The sequence below is a fragment of the Grampus griseus genome, assembly GCF_964374135.1.
Source record: "Grampus griseus genome assembly, chromosome: 15".
In the NCBI taxonomy this organism is placed as follows: domain Eukaryota; kingdom Metazoa; phylum Chordata; class Mammalia; order Artiodactyla; family Delphinidae; genus Grampus; species Grampus griseus.
The window spans coordinates 21,579,200-21,597,740 of NC_139009.1; the positions used below are offsets into that span (position 1 = coordinate 21,579,200).

Here is an 18,541-nt window from a genome sequence, read left to right on the forward strand (position 1 = left end):
CCCAGATGTCCTTTTTCATCATCTTTTTCCTCAATTCCTTCTCCCCAGTGTCTCCAGAAAATGGGTCCTCCCACTTTCCGGGTGGGTTTTGGAGCATGCCTTGTGGAGGACCGGGGCTTCTGCAGACGGGAGCAGCGCCCCCATCCAGCAGACGTGTGGTGTTTTGGTAGAATGATAACTTCTGTATTCACATTTGTGGTCCTTTCCAGGGGCGGTAGCTGGGACAGGGACCAGGCGCCTCAGCTGCAACAGCAGAATGTGGAGCAGAGGCGGGGCTTCTGCGCAGGCGCTAGCCTGCGGTCCCCGCTTCCCTTCACTGCCTTGCCTTGGTCCTACTCTCTGTCCCGTTGGGCAGAATGGGGATGTGGTGGGGAGGAGGGGCAGGAAGACGGGCAGCTGGAATGACATGGATGACTTGGCTTTTAAAGGGGGAGCTGGAGGCTTCCCTGGTGGCACAGTGGTTGAGAGTCCGCCTGCCAATGCAGGGGACACGGGTTCGTGCCCCGGTCCAGGAAGATCCCCCATGCCGCGGAGCGGCTGGGCCCGTGAGCCATGGCCGCTGAGCCTGCGCGTTCGGAGCCTGAGCGTCCGGAGCCTGTGCTCCGCAACGGGAGAGGCCACAACAGTAAGAGGCCCGCGTACCGCAAAAAAAAAAAAAAAAAATGCCTGTTAGCCGAGAAGGTCCTTAACTCGTAAGGATCAAAGACTCCTCCTTCTGTATGTTTGACACGGTAATTCTTCTGATGGTGCCGGGGCAGTTGAAAACCTGTCCTGTTAGTTCACATCAGGACCGGCTACAGGATTTTTTTTTTTCTTAAATCACACATTTTTCCATCGTAAGATTCTAATATGTTACCCTAGAAGAGGGACGGGAGGAGAGAGATTTCTTCTCCTCTCCCTAAGAGAATCTCTGGAGGATATCACATCACTTGGGTGTTCTGGGACAGCTGAAGGTGGCCGGTCACTGCCTAGTGGCTTGTCTGTGGTCCGCTCATGTCTGCTTGTATCTGCTAGAGATGATGTTCGAGAGCAGACTGACTTCCAACATTAACCAGCATCGCATGTGACTACGCCGTGTGAACCAAACCAAAACAACAAAAGTACTTCCCTTCATGCCCTGAACAGTTGGGTTTACCAAGTTAGTCACAAAAGATAAAATCACTACATCAAAAGTGCTCAACCCCTAACTGGTGTTTTCATTTACGATGACTATTGGCCAGCTGTTGTTAAACATTAACGATAACACATATATCCTAAGGACAGGGAATAGTGACTTCCCAGCGTTTGGGGGTTGCGGCACCTTATCGTTGTCTCTGAATGGTTTGGATGTTGGGCACGTGTTTTTAATTTTAAAAAAAAAAAAAACACTTTAACTTTACACAAATCCTTTTGTGATAAGTACAGACATCATCAGAGCCAGACCCGAGAGTTGCTGTCGCCTGTAAGCTGAATATGTCTTTTCAATGTCTGCACGCAAATTCAGTCTGAACTTTCTCTGGCTTGCTAAAATTTGGGGTGCTTCGTGCTCCAGTCAGTGGTACTTGGAGTGATTGCACCTCTCGACCGCAGAAGTACGCCTGAATAATGCTTTAGGCCTCTGCTGACAACCCCGAGCTCTCACAAAACTTTGAAGGTTTGGCCCGCATACCATCAAGAAGCCAACATCCCCATCCTAAGTACAGACCTAGCTTAAGGTTAACAGTAAGACCAACATTTTATTGCTTCATTTTCCTATTAAGCTCTGGGTCGCTGATTGAAGCAGAATTCCAGTGTATTGACACATCACCACATTGTTAACACGATAGGGAGGATTTGATTATGGGAGAACAAATCCAAAAACGGTAAATTGGCAAAAAAAAAAAAAAAAAAAAAGAATCTGGGGCCTTGCTTCTCAAGGCAGCTTTTGTGGTTGCATTCCTTTATTTGATGTGGTTCCCTCCTTCTCCTGTGCCAAACGGTGCAATGTGGGGAAAATGATGAAGTTGCAGAAGAGGGCGGGCGGGGGGTAGGGGCACAGGAGGAAATAGGGAGTGAACTGGTTAGTGACAGGAGAAAGAAGACAGAGCTTAGGGATCAAAGACAAAAATACCTGTCTCTCCAAGCAGGAAGCAGAAAGAAACACAGGAGTCCTTTCCCCGTGCCCAGGTAAAGACTGAGCCACTATCAGCTGGCACCTTTCAGGCCAACCCGGCCGAGGGCAGTAGACAGAGCAGCTGAGAGCTGCCTACAGGCAAAAAGAACACAGCTTGAGGTCAAGGCTGAGCACTGTGCATTACCAAGAACAGCGGGGGTTAGCCTAGGAGGGCCGGGGGTGGGGGGGGGGGGAAGAGGGCTGGGGAACAAAGGCCACCTCCCATCAGCAGCTTATGGGAACCAACACGTTTAAACAGCAGCCAACCTTGGAGGCAAGTCCCAGGGCAGCATTGGAACCTAAATGAGGAAAAAGGTTTCCATGCAGGAACAGGATTTTATTTATTTACAATTTTCAGGCTGGGCAGCTTTTCTACTGTGTGGTTTGTGACTACCCAAAGTGACATTTTCTGAATTTTAAAATTATCTCTTTTTGCACTGTGAAAAGAGCATATATGATTCATCTTAATATTTCTGAGGATCAGTCGCCAGCGAACAGCTAGTATTTCGGGTGGGAGGAAGGCTTTTGTAGGCAGCGTTTTCACCTAGCATAGAAGTAAAAGCACCAGAACATGCCTCAAGCGTCATTTGAGATCATATAAATAGCTCCCTCTTGCACAGTTCTAATCCAGTATCATTATGAGAACTCCCACAGTCCACGAGTTGCCTAACGTTCACCTCACCCTTGCCTGGCAAAGGCTAATGCTTGTGGTTTACCTGCTGATCGAATACGGTTTCTAAGAGGTTTGACCCAAGGGCCCACTTTTCATTTTGGCTAATCTAATCTAGGTCTTTGGGCCTGTATTTCTTCCTGGATATTTTTCCTACCTTCAGCATCTGTAGAACTTTCAAGTGATCCTTTAATCCTAGATCAAGAGTCAGAAAACTACAGCCCACTGGTTGGATCTGTCTTGCAGCCTGTTTTGTATGGCCTGCGAGCTCAGAATGATTTTTACATTTTTTAAATGGTTAGAAAAACATTTAAAGAATAATATTTTGTGACTTGTAAAAATCGTGTGAAATTCACATTTCAGCTTTCATACATAGAATTTTATGGGAACACGGCCGTGCACACTCGTTTACATATTGTGTATGGCTGCCTTCCTGTTACAGCATCAGAAGTTAGTAGTTCCGACAGAAACCTTAGGGCTGCAAAGCCAACAATACTTACTACCTGGCCCGTTACTGAAAAAGTTTGCCAACCCCTGTCCTAGACCCTTAAAACCTTCTTTTTCACAGTGACTGTTTCAGAAAAGATAATATACATTTACTGACTTCTAATGTCCATTTTGGAAATTTAACTCTCATATCTTTCCTTACTTATTCTTTCAACTTTAATACCACAGATATTTATTGAGTGCCTACAATGAACTTGGCCTTATTCTTATTTCTGGTGTTTTAGCAGTAAACAGAACAAAGATCCTCGTTCTGGAGGAGTTTACATTCTAGTGAAGGGTGATGGGAGGAGACAGTAAACAAATACAATATGTAGAATGTTTTACGGAGATAAACGCCATTTATACGCCATTAAAAAAAAGTAAGACAAGGAAGAGAGGTTACTGGAAAAGGTGGGTTATTTTAAATAGGTTATTGAGGAGACCTTACTGAGAAGGTGGTATTTGAGTAAGACCTGAAGCAGGGGAGGAAGCCCAGTAGACAGCTGGGAAGAGAGTTGCAGGCAGAGGAACAGCAGAAGAACTGAGCCAGTGCGCCGAGATGGAGCAGCCCCAGCTTATCCTTGGAGGCAAGAATCCAGAGGAGAAGTTACGTTAGATTGGACTGGGCCTAAGGAACCAATCGGTTGGAGCTGCCGTGGGCTGAAACGGGATGAGAGCAGGAGCACTAGGTTTTGCAGGCAGAGTGTGCTGGTGAGAAGGGTAAGTTTGATGTGCATTTTAGACATCCAAGTGGAGGCGTTCAGTAGGCAGTTGGCCATGTGAGTCCTGAGTTCAGGAAAGGTCTGAGCGAGAATATAAATTTAGAAGTTGTCAGTGTAAAAGAGGTATGTTAAGCAAGGAAACTGGCTGAGATTCAGGCTCAAACCCCAGACCTTTCCTTCTCTCCAGGACATCTCTCACTCCATGACTAAACAGAACTTCTTTTTTAACCTTGAATTTTCTTTCCTGCCCACTTCGCCATTGGCGATGCATCAGGATGGACCATCATAGCTTCTTATTCCCTCTCCAGGCAGATGCCCTTTTACCAGCAGATATCCCAGGCAGCCCGAAGTATGAAATAGGCTTTTCTCATATCGGGGCAAAAAGCTGCTCTCTGTGGTCCACGGTCTGCCGTCTGTGGAGTTCCTAGCCTATGATTATGTGCCTTGCCGTGTTGAGTAGTCTCTGTGTCCTCCTCCCTTCCAGCCCCAGTCTTGTTTTACTGCTCTTTGCCTTGCCTTTTGGTTACCTGCATGTGACTAGACTTCATTTTGCCCATGTACACACTTAGCAGTTATCATCTTTTTTCTAGTTGTTTCCATGAATGTCGCATCTCCCGTACTAGGCCTGGAGCTCCTTAAGAGCATATCTCTGCTTTCTTCGTCTTCCTGCTTTTGTCCACAGTGCCTTTCAAATAGTCAGTGACCTAATGCCTCGGGGATGGGAGGCAAATTTGCTTTTACCACACACCTTCTGGTCCTCAGTCCCTGTTGTGCATCCTCAGGGTGAGGTACAGAGCAGGGTGTGAGGACCACCTGCACCTGCATCCTCTAGGGAAGCAGGTCCCACCTCAGACCCGCTGAACTTAATCAATCAACTTCTCTGGGGTGGGGCCTGGGTATCTGAGCTTTTAATAGGCTCCCTAGACCATTCTTACGCAATCATGAAAATAGCGCAGAGGAAAGATTCCAATCTCACTTTGACTGTTGCCAGGCTTAAACCTTGGACAAGGCATCCATTTCAAGCCTCAGTCTTCTCATCTCTATAGTGAGTATATTAATACTTGTTACCTACTGTGTAAGGCTGTTGTAAAAATCCAAATGAGGAGCACTTTGGAAACAAATTGTAAAGCGCTGTGTACCAGTAGCCTGGCTAACCGCATCTGGTATCTTTTCATTTCTTTGTGTGTGCAAGCCAGGCTCCAGCTACCTATAGATTAGCTCTTTGAGCCCAGTGATGTGTGTGTGAAGTTGCCTCATGCTGTTCATAGGACTGAGCTTTTAGTAAATGCCAGCAAACAGGAATCAGGTGGGTACACTTCTCTACCTGGTCAGGCAGAGGGAATTTTTTCTCTGCCTCTTCTTTTGACCATCATTAAAACCTGTGTGCAGTGAGGAGGAGGGAGTTATAAAAATGCTTGTGGGTTTAGTCTAGGGTAACTATTGTATGCATTGATTCCCCCCCCCAGCTTTATTGAAGTATAATCGACAAATTAAAATGTAAGATATTTACAATGTACAACGTAATGATTTGATATATGCATGTATTGGGGTTTTTTTTCAGTAAGTATGTTTCAAAAGTAATTCATAGGAAAAATAACCTCTACCTGTGCAGTAGCAGAGAAGTAAAGCCATTCGTTGGAGCCTCAAAGTTCTAACAAACTCAGAATAATTCACTCATTCCTAAAGACTAGTATTTGAAAATAGTTTCTCTTCTTAAAGAAATTTTGGTGGAATCGTACTGCAGGTAACAGGCCAGGGATCAAGATACAACAAGAGGAAACCAGCTTTTCTTTCCCTTTGCTTGTTCATGTCTTGTGTGGCCGGGCATCATTATAAGTAGTTCATACCATATCTTTTTTTCTTTTTTAACATCTTTATTGGAATATAATAGCGTTACAGTATTGTGTTAGTTTCTGCTGTATAACGAAGTGAATCAGCTATATGCATAAGTATATCCCCATATCCCCTCCCTCTTGCGTCTCCCTCCCACCCTCCTTATCCCACCCCTCTAGGTGGTCACAAAGCACCAAGCTGATCTCCCTGTGCTATGCGCTGCTCCCCACTAGCTATCTATTTTACATTTGGTAGTGTATATATGTCCATGCCACTCTCTCACTTCGTCCCAGTTCGTTACCCTTCCCCCTCAAGTACATTCTCAAGAATGTCCTCAAGTACATTCTCTACATCTGTGTCTTTATCCCTGTCCTGCCCCTGGGTTCATCAGAACCATTTTTTTTTTTTAGATTCCATATATATGTGTTAGTATATGGTATTTGTTTTTCTCTTTCTGACTTACTTCACTCTGTATGACAGCCTCTAGGTCCAACCACCTCACTACAAATAACTCGATTTCGTCTATTTTTTGTGGCTGAGAAATATTCCAGTGTATATATGTGCCATATCTTCTGTATCCATTCATCTGTCGATGGACACTTAGGTTGCTTCCATGTCCTGCTATTGTAAATAGAGCTGCAATGAACATTGTGGTACGTGACTCATTTTGAATTTTGGTTTTCTCAGGGTATATGCCCAGTAGTGGGATTGCTGGGTCGTATGGTAGTTCTATTTTTAGTTTTTTAAGCGACCTCCGTACTGTTCTCCATAGTGGCTGTGTCAATTTACATTCCCACCACCAGTGCAAGAGGGTTCCCTCTTCTCCACACCCTCTCCAGCATTTATTGTTTGTAGATTTTGTGATGATGGCCCTTCTGACTAGTGTGAGGTGATACCTCATTGTAGTTTTGATTTACATTTCTCTAATGATTAGTGAAGTTGAGCATCTTTTCATGTGTTTGTTGGCAATCTGTATATCTTTTTTGGAGAAATGTCTGTTTAGGTCTTCTGCCCATTTTTGGATTGGGTTGTTTGTTTTTTTGATATTGAGCTGCATGAGCTGCTTGTATACCTTGGAGATTAATCCTTTGTCAGTTGCTTCATTTGCAAATATTTTCTCCCATTCTGAGGGGTGTCTTTTTGTCTTTTTTATGGTTTCCTTTGCTGTGCAAAAGCTTTGAAGTTTCATTAGGTCCCATTTGTTTATTTTTGTTTTTATTTCCATTTCTCTAGGAGGTGGGTCAAAAAGGATCTTACGGTGATTTATGTCATAGAGTGTCCTGCCTATGTTTTCCTCTAAGAGTTTGATAGTGTCTGGCCTTACATTTAGGTCTTCCATCCATTTTGAGTTTATTTTTGTGTATGGTGTTAGAAAATGTTCTAATTTCATTCTTTTACATGTAGCTGTCCAGTTTTCCCAGCACCTTATTGAAGAGGCTGTCTTTTCTCCACTGTGTACTCTTGCCTCCTTTATCAAAGATAAGGTGACCGTATGTACGTGGGTTTATCTCTGGGCTTTCTATCCTGTTCCATTGATCTATATTTCTGTTTTTGTGCCAGTACCCTACTGTCTTGATTACTGTAGCTTTGTGGTATAGTCTGAAGTCCGGGAGCCTGATTCATACCAAATCCTAATAGAACATCTGCTAAGTTCATTTGTCATTTTTCAGGGATTTAAAAGCTTTTCCATATGCTAACAGAATCCTGATGGTAGACATCTGTTAAGATTGTCCCTCAAAGGCTTTTCTGAGATGTTAACAAACTTAAACACATTTCTGAACAAAAACTTGGTGAGTGTTCATGTCATTAGACAGACTCTGTAATTACAATATTCTCGTCTTTTGTATTTAAGTATAATGTTTCCTTGCTTGCATTTCACCTCCTCTCTCCTGGAAAGTGTCCATCAAGTCCTCTGGCCCTCAGAGTTTCCAGGGGTTCATTTGCCTAGAATGAAAACGTCCCTAACCACTTCAGTTCAGGTACCTAAATAAGTTTAATTAATATTCCTGGAAACAGCCTTACAGGCTCAGTCAGCCCAGGCATCTGCCTGAAACACCCAAACCAGGAGGAGCCTGATGGATCTGACACACGTGGAACCAGATGTCACAAAAGTGATCATTGAAGACCTAAGCGTGGGGTAGATTTAGGTCAGAGAGACCTGGATTTAGATGCCCTTCTGCCATTTTACCACCTACGTGATTTCAGAGATGGTTATGTAGCTTCTCTAAGCTCTAGCCTTCTCATCTGTATAATGGGGTAGCACCTCTCTCAGAGACTGATGTGAAGAGGAGAGGATATCATATAGGAAAAGCACTTGGTATAGTGCCTAATACATAGTACTTCATAAATGGAGCTATTATTCAGTACTCCATTCTGTGGAGAATTCATTTTACCAACTAAATCCCTCATATTGCCTTTGAAACTCTCTTTATTTATACTGTGACTAAGCAAAGAATACCTGATTCAAATTATCCATGTAGTATGCCTTCACATTTTTTTCTTTTTTTTGCGGTACGCGGGCCTCTCACTGTTGTGGCCTCTCCCATTGCGGAGCACAGGCTCCAGACGCGCAGGCTCAGCGGCCACGGCTCATGGGCCCAGCCGCTCCGCGGCATGGGGGATCTTCCCAGACCGGGGCACGAACCCGTGTCCCCTGCATCAGCAGGCGGACTCTCAACCACCATGCCACCAGGGAAGCCCCACATTTTTAAATTACTCTATTTCATAATTCCATAACCTTCTAAGTAATTTAACTTAGCAATTTCAACTTCTTTAGACTTTGCTCCAAATAGGAACATTTTCTGAGTGTTTAATCATACTTATCATTGTCTCAGAACGTTTCCATTTTTATATGTCCCTCTAAAAATGGGAAACAAGAAATGGAATACAGTGCTCTAAGAAGACCTGATTTTATGCTGTGAAGTATGTTTAGTGGAAATATTAGATCAGGTGCATAAATGTAATACAACCAGGCCCACACTGATGCTTCAGTGAACCTCTCATCCAGTGCGACTCCCCAAATTTTCTCCTACTTATAAACTTAACTTGTCATTCTGATCTTTTATTTTCTTCTCCTGTTATATTCATTGAGTTTTTTTCCATTTTGAATTACAGCCTGATTTTGTTTAACTGAGCAGTGGAGAGACTCTTAAGATGGCTCCAAGTTGAATCTATAAAATGAGACAAGGGCTACAGCAGCTCTAGAAAATGCTTTACTAGGAAAAAGAAAATCCAGTTAGGAAAAAACAAAAACAAAAAGCAGACTGTTTCCATGGTGTAGTGTTTATGTACTTTTGGGTTTTCAGAACCTACATATGATTTTTTTTTTTAATCCTACCCAGTTAACTTCTTGTGACAGATGATATCTTAAGAAAAAGTGAGATGACAAGGTGATGAATTTCATGTATGAAGGCTTTTTGAGGATAATTTCAGCCGCTTATACTACTGTTTCAGTATGTAGGTAGGGATTAGTAGGGGTAAGAGTTTTAGAAATTCCACACCATCCTTCTTATGAAAGAATTTCTAAAGAAGAAGGACACAGGCTTTGGAACCAGAAAGACTGGGATTCAAGCCTATGTCTGCAACTTACTTGCTGGGTAATCTTGGACAAGATACTTAGACTCTTAGAACCTCAGTTTCCTCATCTGTAACTTGGGCTAATTAGGTCTATCTGGCAGAGTTCTTGGGAGGTTTAGAGATAACGAAATGCCTATTAGAGTGCCTGGCAAAAGTAGATACTCAATAAATAACAGTGACTTTTGTTTTATTGTAATGGCTTTCCTGGCAAGCCACCAGGAAACATACTCTGTCATTATAGAGTGCCCTAGATTCTTGAGGTCCCTGGCATTTCTGTACCTTGAAAGGAATTAACAGTGGTGCCCTAGTCACATATTCAGAATGGAAAACTCAAGTCCTTAAACAGATTTAGGCATACAGTTCGTGTTTGTTGGATTGAATTGAAGGCTCACCTTTCTTTAGATTTCTCTTAGCTTGGGGCCTAGTGGCTGCTGGTGTCCATCTATCATCCTTGAAGTTCCCTATTTCCATGCTTCACCCTCCAACACTCCCCTGAATCATACTATGGAGGAGGCAACCAGGGCAACTTCAGAACCCAGTTCAAAGGCAGAAGGGGACACTAAGGCCGATTGAAGCATCTCTGACCTAACCCTGGACATAGAAAACTCACACAAGAGGCATTCTTGAATAACGTCTCTCTTGGGGTGCATGGTGCTATTTTAATATTAGTGTAACTCTAATTGTTACTTTAACCCTTGAGAGAGATGGGTCCTTTTGAGAGTAGTGTTATCCCCGCTGCACTCATGGAAAGTTGAGTAAGACCAAAGAGAGCAAACTTGGCAGCAGCAAGAACTACAGTTGAAAATCATTGGCCCTTCTTGTTTTCTCCAGTGCCAAATCATGTTTTCTTCATTTTATTTGGCCAGTAAGGTAAAGCCCAACATGGGGAGAAGGGAGTTATTATTCCATAATGAGTTAAAACCCTATTGTCCCAAGTCAAGCTTGCAGACAGGCTGACTGCCTGCATTTTTCCATGTCAAAATGCTCAAAGATATTTCCTTTATGCTGTTGACTGTAGCCAATCCAAGTCTTCAATATTAGAGGCGCTCTGAATATTTGCTGACAGAGCAAGGTCCACAAGGGCTCAATTAGCTGTATTTGCATGGAAACAATAGTATTAGTACATAGACAGTTCTTATATTTGACTTTTAGAGCCAAGGAGACAGACCTGGAAATGTTTTTCTGGCTAACTTTCGGACTGTTCAACTCCACTGTTGGAAAGGTTTCTCGAGCTCTGGCCTTGTCCTTCTAATTTCTATCCACAGATTCAGTTTCAGTTCTAAGAATTATCAAGCAGTTTCATGTTTCATTACAGTCCATAAAGAGATAGACGGTGCTTTCTCATCAAAGCAGCCCTTTTCACCCGTTTCTTCTCCCAAGTTCAGCCTGAGACCCTGTCACACCAATTTTGGTTCCCCACCTTTTAGCCCTGCTTTCTCCCTGCACCGCTCCAGAGATCAGAAGAGTCTACAGCCAGTGGTCCCTTTCATCTCCCCCTCACCCCTTCCCCAGCCCCAACTCAGCCACTTAGCGAGTTAGTGAGGCCCTGCTTCTCGCCAGCCAGCCCTGCATTCCTGGGAATGGCTGAGTGAGGCCGGGCATCCCTGCACAGGGTGAGTTTTCTGTTGTACATGCTCAGCCCAGTATTTTTTGATTCATGAATATTAAAGGATTCGAGATCACAAGGCCTTACCTCCTCCATCTTGCACACTTTGAAAACATAATAGCTCTTTTATTTCAAGGCACTTGACTTTGTTTATTCAGTGCGATCAGGGCAGCATTCAGGCTATAGCAAGCCTGTTAAATATTTACCAATGAGGCGGATATTTATACATGAATCAGTGGCACTTATCAGCGTGTGATGCTGGAAGTCAGGTTCAGAGCCCTCACAGGCAGAGAAACTGCTGAGTTAAATAAAGCGTGCAGCGAGTGTCCTTTAAAAACTCAACTCTCATTTAAAACTATCCTTGCTGGTATCTGAAGTGCTTCACACATTGAGGCTTCCCCTGCACAGCTAAGTCATTCATGATTGGACATGACAGAGTGGTCGGTCCCTCACATCCAAGAGGCAGTGAATCTGGTTGTTTGATGGTTGGGGTGGGAGAGTACTGAGGTGTGAACAAAATCGGGAGGAATACTTGTCCTGCTGCCTTGTGGAAAGTTGTAAGGGGAGATGGGCTGTACAGCACAGTGCCTGCTTCGGTGGTGGTCTGAGTGCTTCTAGAAGCCCTTTAGCCTCACTGGAATCCTGACCCTGCTCACTTACCAGCCATACCCACTGTGTCTTTCCATCCCTGTAGCCCTTTTTTTTTTTTCCCTAAGATTTAATTTTTTATTTATTTTTGGCTGCATTGGGTCTTCATTGCTGTGTGCAGGCTTTCTCTAGTTGCAGCGAGCTGGGGCTACTCTTCTTTGCGGTGCGCGGGCTTCTCATTGCGGTGGCTTCTCTTGTTGCGGAGCACCGGCTCTAGGTGCGCGGGCTTCAGTAGTTGTGGCGCATGGGCTTAGTTGCTCTCTTCGTTGCAGTGCGCAGGCTTCTCATTGTGGTGGCTTCTCTTGTTGCAGAGCATGGGCTCTAGGTGCACGAGCTTCAGTAGTTGTGGCACGCAGGCTCAGTAGTTGTGGCTTGTGGGCTCTAGAGCGCAGGCTCAGTAGTTGTGGCGCACGGGCTTAGCTGCTCTGTGGCATGTGGGATCTTCCCAGACCAGGGATCAAACGCATGTCCCCTGCATTGGCAGGTGGATTCTTATCCACTGCGCCACCAGGAAGTCCCCTTGTAGCCCTTTCAAGATTAAAATCCCCCCTGCTCTCAGGGAGGCACATAATTCAGCAGTAACAGCAGCCTGGACTCTGGCAACAGGCTTCCCTGAGTTCAGATCCTGGCTTTACCATTTCCTAGTTGTGTGGACCCAGGGAAATTTCTTCTGCTCTCTGAGCCTCAATTCCTTCACTTGTAAAATCACAGTGGTAATTCCCACCTTGTTGAATTGTGGAGAGGATTAAATTAGATAACGAGAAGGCACCTAGCAACAAGGGTTAGTTCTTGATAATCACAGAAGCAGAGTGCAGAGAGATGGGCCTGGCAGCAGAGCAGCTGGTCATTGGATTTCTCCATACCTCTGCTTCTTTCTATTATTATAGGTAATTTTTGTTTAATGGCTGTATTTCAGAGGCAGAGAGAGAGTTTCAGGTTGAGAGGATTACTCGCATGCTGTTTTTACTCCTTGTATTCAATTTAGTGAATGATTAAGAACTTATCCTGTAATGCTATTTACAGGTCAAAGGCCATTACTATCAATTCTAGAGAACTGTCCGAATTTTTTTTTTTTAATTTTATTATGTTAAGGATTGTTCCTCTAAGCAACCTATGAGAAGCCTGGATCTTGTTCTTCTCTGTTGTGCAGATATTCCAAGAACCACAGGCTGTAAATACTGGATTTATTTTTCTTGTACTATAGAATTTTCTTGTTAATCCGTTTTCCATCCTAATGGAACCATTAGACACTTCCAGTGAGATGTGTGCCCTCTGTGTACTTTTGCATGAAAAGAGGGGACAGAAAGCCTTCCTCTCGTTCACAGAAAGTCATAGGAATTTTCCTAGCCTTCTTCAGAGTTGAGGCTAAGTCTCATCCAATGTCTACTCTGAGAGGAGCGAATGGAAATGATGTCCTTGCTGATTCTGTGCAGTTGCAGGGTGTACATGACATATTCACGTCCTACTTAGTCAAACGCTGTCTCAGAATTTTCTCAGTTGTCAGTTATTGTGCTTTTTAATTACCATCTGAGTAGGATAAGTCAACAGCGAATACTTCCACTCCATATTGAGTTGCTCACACCACCTGGAATTTTATTTGTTTCTTGGGATTTCTCATTCCTGTAAATAAATAAACATAATATTCATTTTTACCAGAAAAATTAATTTCAGAAATCTGTAGTCAATAGGGAGACAGGCTGGATCTGGAGTCCTTTGAGTAGTTACATATATTGTTCCTTGTACCACAAACTCTAGGCTGAGTCAATCTGCTCTACACTATTTGAGAAGGATTTTCTAGACTGTTACTGTTGTGAAATGTTTTGCTTCCATTTACAACCTCGTTACTATGGGGACTTGGATAATGAATAATCACAACATTAAGAGATTTTAGGGGTCTTTTTATATTCCGTTGTCTTACAGAGAGGCTTTAAGAGGCTTACAGAAATATATATGTTAAAATAAAATTCAAATAAGAAAAACAAATTAGGACCGAAGGAAAGTGAGAGTAGGAAAGAAGATGAAATCAAGATTAAGGATGATATACAAAATGCATGCTATAAGGTTCTGAACAATTTTTTAAAATAATCTTAACGCTGGTTAATTAAACTGAAAAGAGAATATCCAGGAAAGTTCTGGAAAATGTTTCTGAATCAAGAGCGTCTTAGTGTTTGGATTGATGATTTTTGACTGTACCTTCTTGTTTAGATGAATTGAATATCAGTGTTTACTGGGATTAGTTGCACACTTCCTACCCATATTGACCCACAGACACGGGACCCCGGTGTTTCAGAAAATGTTTATTTAATTGCCACCATTTAAAAATTGAGAGATTAAATCATCTGGATTTCTGGCTTCACTTGAAAAATTAGGATCTGGTAAGACCAGGCTTGTATTCCTACATGTCAGAGATGGCTGGGGCTGATCAGTGAGAGCCCTTCCCACTGTGCACAAAATCCCCAGTTCCTTCAAGAGTCCCCACCTGGTTCTCTCCACTCATTTACAAAACCTGCCTGTGCTGGGTAGACCCCAGGCTTTTGCATCCCCTGCCCTAGACCACTTGCCTCACACTAAGAATGAGGAAACTAAAGCCCAAGGAGGCTGCCCAGGGCAACAAAGCTGGTGAGCTGCAGAACTAGTCCCTTTGGTACACTGTTACAGCGTTGTGTCAGTTCAGTTTTGTTCAGTTTAATGAATGACTTACCTTTGCTCAGCCCAATTATGAACTGGGCATAATCAAGAGTATAAAAGCCTGTGTTTCAGTAACAGGTACAATCCATTAATGTTGGTAAGACATTTACCCATGCCAATCAAAATTTGCTAATTTGTACTGTTGTGTGATAGGATCAGGAGTTGTCATTAATCGTTAGCTGTTAGTCATGTGTAACATGAACATGTTGTCTTAACAAAATGGATAGAATATATGTGGAAATGTAGTCGTAAAGTGAAGCCCCTGTAACCATCGTCATTACTTCAGGCAGTTGGTGGGCAGAGTTGGACACGAGAAGCCAAGTCTGTTTGGGGTGTCACTTAAACTGCCTGAGCCCTGAGAGAAGTGTCCATTGTTCTCTTGTCCTTTCAGTGCACTTGGCGGCTCCTCAGCTCTTCATATCCCAGCTTTTCCAGGAGGAGGATGTCTCATTGATTATGTTCCTCAAGTGTGCCACCTGCTCACCAACAAGGTAAAAGCAAGTCCTCTGCCTCCCCCACCTTGTGAGGCTCCTTCCTCCAGTGTCATCTACCCAGCATCATGGTGCACACACCATCCTCTGCACCCCATCCTCTTAGTTTCAGCCTCCGTCTGACATCAACCTTTCCTACTTTGAATTACATCTCATCAGTTTCTCTCCTGATTTCTTTGCCCTCATTCCTTTTCTGAGGATTCTGACCTCCTGTTCCAGTCTTATCTTCATCTTTTAAATGTATATCTCCTGTTTCTTGAATTTCCTTTATGCCCTAAGTTTTTGCTAGATCTTACACCTCCTTACAGTTTAAAAATTTTGAACTTTCATTTCCCAATTATCTGTTGCATGCGTGTGTGTGTGTGTGTGTGTGTGTGTGTGTGTGTGTGTTTGCCACTAGTTAATATCACAGTAATTCTGTAGAGCTGCTTTTATCTCTTCCTGCTTTTCTGTACTGCACTTCTTAATAGTTGGCTCTTGATTCTCCCTGTCATGTCTAGGAGCAGTTTGCCAGAGTCCTGCTTCTAGGGGCAGGATTTCCAGGTCAGCTTGTCTTATAGTCAGGCACATCAGATTATCTAAAGCCGTCTCTTAGCTGTGTTAATGAGCCCTTACACTGGCAAGTAGCTGAGCTTCCACTAATGGTTGTTGTCAGCTATTTCTACAAAGTATACAATATGCTTGTTAATGTCCAGCCAGTGTATGTAGCTAAAAACCGGAGATATTAATCCGCAAGCAATACTGACTTTGTTTCTTCTCCCACATGGACCCAGTTTGCTTAATTCCCCAAATCCTATTTTCTTTGCTCCTGTTGACTTGTTCACAATGGCTTGGAAAATAAATCTTTTGTTTGTCTCTTTCATTCAAAAGATAGCTCATCTCTATATAGAAAATATTTTAGAAATATAATAATATTTCAAAGGCTTCCGTATTATTTTTTAAATGTCAGAGAAACTAAAATCGGGCAACTCCACAGTCTGTGGGCTCGGCCCAGATTCCAGGGTCTTTAACTCTCACAGACTGGTTGCTGCTCATTGGACCAAATTCCCCCAGCCACTGCCCTCCTACAAAACTGATCAGAGCACAGATTTCTTATTTACACTGGGGGACTTTGCACTGCCTTCAAATCTAGATATCCCAGTATTATAGAGAAAAATGCAAATTTGGTCTTCCAGAACCAAGAAGAAAAGCCTTTTTAAAGCTCTCCAATTGAGATTAATTTCTAGTCATACATTTTCCTCAGAAAAATTGTAATACCATTTTCCCAGAAATACAAGAATCAGTCAGTTTTTCTTATCTGGTTCCCTTTCATTAATTTTGCTTGTCTTTTAAAATTGATGTTCTTCTCCTTGCCACAAACGAGGACAGTATGGGCTGCTTTTAGAAACAATCTCTTCAAATGAATTTCCATAATTACATTGGAATCTATCTTTATAGCCAGTTTTGTTGTGGGTTTCTGTTAGAATGGTTTTCTGTTTTTAAAATCAAGTATACAGAACTGTTTTCATCCCCTTTTTAAACAAAGCCACTTAAGCAAACTTATCATCTGTTTTTCTTTTCCCAAAATAACATTTCTGATCCTGCATTAAGCCTGCAAAGCAAGCACTGTTTTTATAAATTGACATAAAACCCCTGTTATATAAATAGAATTGTTTTACTTTTAAAGGGTACAAATGGCTATCAGTACCAATTGTGTCAAGGTTATTTCAAGCACTTTATCTCAGGCTTTTGTTATCCATGGAAACTCAGTGTGACTACAGCCAATATAAACAATTTGGGGGGTCTTTTTCTCCCACTGTTTCTTTCAGCCATTATGAAGACATTTCATAAGGAATGTATTTTTGTGTTAGACGCTGATGGGTAAATGACTAACTTTCAGATGCCTAGCTTAATGAGTTCACAAATTTTTTTTATAGAAACTGTCATTTGGTGATAACAAGGAAATATAAAAAGGCAAAATAAAATCTCCTGTTGTAACACTCCTTATTCTGAACGTTATGAGCTTAAAAAGAAAGAATTGAGCATTACTGTGCCGTTTCAATAGGCGTTGTAGTTCAAGATAACCAAATAGACCCACTGGATGAGAGGAAGCTCTTCTTTATAGAGAATTCCAGCTGATAAATGCAGATGGAATGAGAGAATACAAAAATCACCATTTTTTCAGGCCCTAGTGAAGTAATCGATTCAGACAAGGATCTCCCAACAGATACTAAAACCATTAAGTAAAAGGTTCATGGGAACTAGATCTTCCCATGCTTTGAGGGGTGTACCCCTGGATTACTCACTATGGCAGAGGGGAAACATCCCCTTACAGTAGAGTGGTCTGGCTGGCATCACCTTAACCAATGATCAAACTCAGTATTACCTAGGAAGTTTTCTTGCCCAAAATATTTAACCTGAATCTAGTCACACCTTTAGCTCTAACTTCCAATTTTAGGAAATACAGAAGGTAGAGAAAAAAGGAAGGAAACAATCAGAGAATCGAGAATACAGAATAAGACAACTAGCCCAGTCTCTTTGGAAAGTCAATATTATATACACACATCCACACCCCAGGAGGTACTATTATTCTATAGTAAAAGACTTTCTGAATTAAATGCCTGATCCCTGTTTACACCCTGCTTTTTTCAAAAATGTTTTGGGGACAATTGGGAAGTTTTGAAAATGGACAGCGTACTAAATGAATTCAGAGAATGATTACTAAATTTGGTATGATAACAGTATTGTGGTTATGCAGGAAAATGTCTTGTTTTTCGGAGATGCATGCCTAAGTGTTTAGGGGCAAACTGTCATGATGTCTCTAATTTCCTTTGAAACACTTCAGCAAGATTGATTGACAGGTTGATAGGTAGGTAGATGGCTGGATAAAGCAACTAGACAAAATATTCACAGTTGTTGAATATAGGTGTGGGAATATGGGTGTTCAATTTGCTATTCTTTCTACTTCTCTGAATCTTTGAAATTTTACATAATAAAATGTTTAATGATTTCCTACTCCACTTCTCAGCTTTGGGTTCCTATTCCAGGTGCAGTATGTGATTCAAGGATATCACAAAAGAAGAGAGTATATCGCTGCTTTTCTCAGTCACTTTGGCACGTAAGTTCTTTGTTTAAACCACAAATCAATGATGCACTCACGTCCTGATGACCCTAATATAAGGGCTTGATTAAGAAAATAGCAGTTCTTCCGTGTGATACCTCCGAATGCCATTTTGATTCTTCTTGGTGTGTTGCTTACACTGAAGCTCCCAGGAAGACTTTTTTCTTGAGCATTCTTTAGCAAATAGTAGAATCAAATATCTTCCCTGGAGCAGCGCATGACTAGCCCCAAACACTGCAGTAACAGTGGGCATAAGGCCTGCTTCTTCTCAGGCTCTTTATAGTCTGCACAACACTTTCACCTCCGTCATCACAGAGCAGTCATGAGGTGAAGCAGGCAGGCATGACTGGCACATTCTACTGAAGAAAGCCCCGAAACCTTGGCCAGTTCAGGCACCCGGCGGAAGTCACACATCTCGGGGAGAGAAAGCCAGGCTGGGATCCTGTTCCCAGGACTCAGGTCTCCTGATAGGACCACGGCTCCCCACAGGGCCACAGAGATTCGGGAAGGAAGTCTGGCATTAGACACCATCACGATGACTCACACTTGGGATTAGGAGTTGGAAGAAGGCCCCACAAGGGAGGAGGGAA

At 42.7% G+C, this 18,541-nt stretch overlaps 1 protein-coding gene across 2 annotated transcripts in view; it reads left to right on the forward strand.

Moving 5' to 3' along the window:
• Positions 1-18,541, forward strand: part of BABAM2 (BRISC and BRCA1 A complex member 2) — a 434,760-nt gene that overhangs the window by 320,095 nt on the left and 96,124 nt on the right. For both annotated transcript variants that reach the window (XM_082671824.1, XM_082671825.1), the window contains 2 exons: positions 14,752-14,851; positions 17,878-17,948. In XM_082671824.1, coding sequence (XP_082527950.1) covers positions 14,752-14,851; positions 17,878-17,948 — 171 coding nt within the window. The remainder of the gene's footprint in view (positions 1-14,751; positions 14,852-17,877; positions 17,949-18,541) is intronic.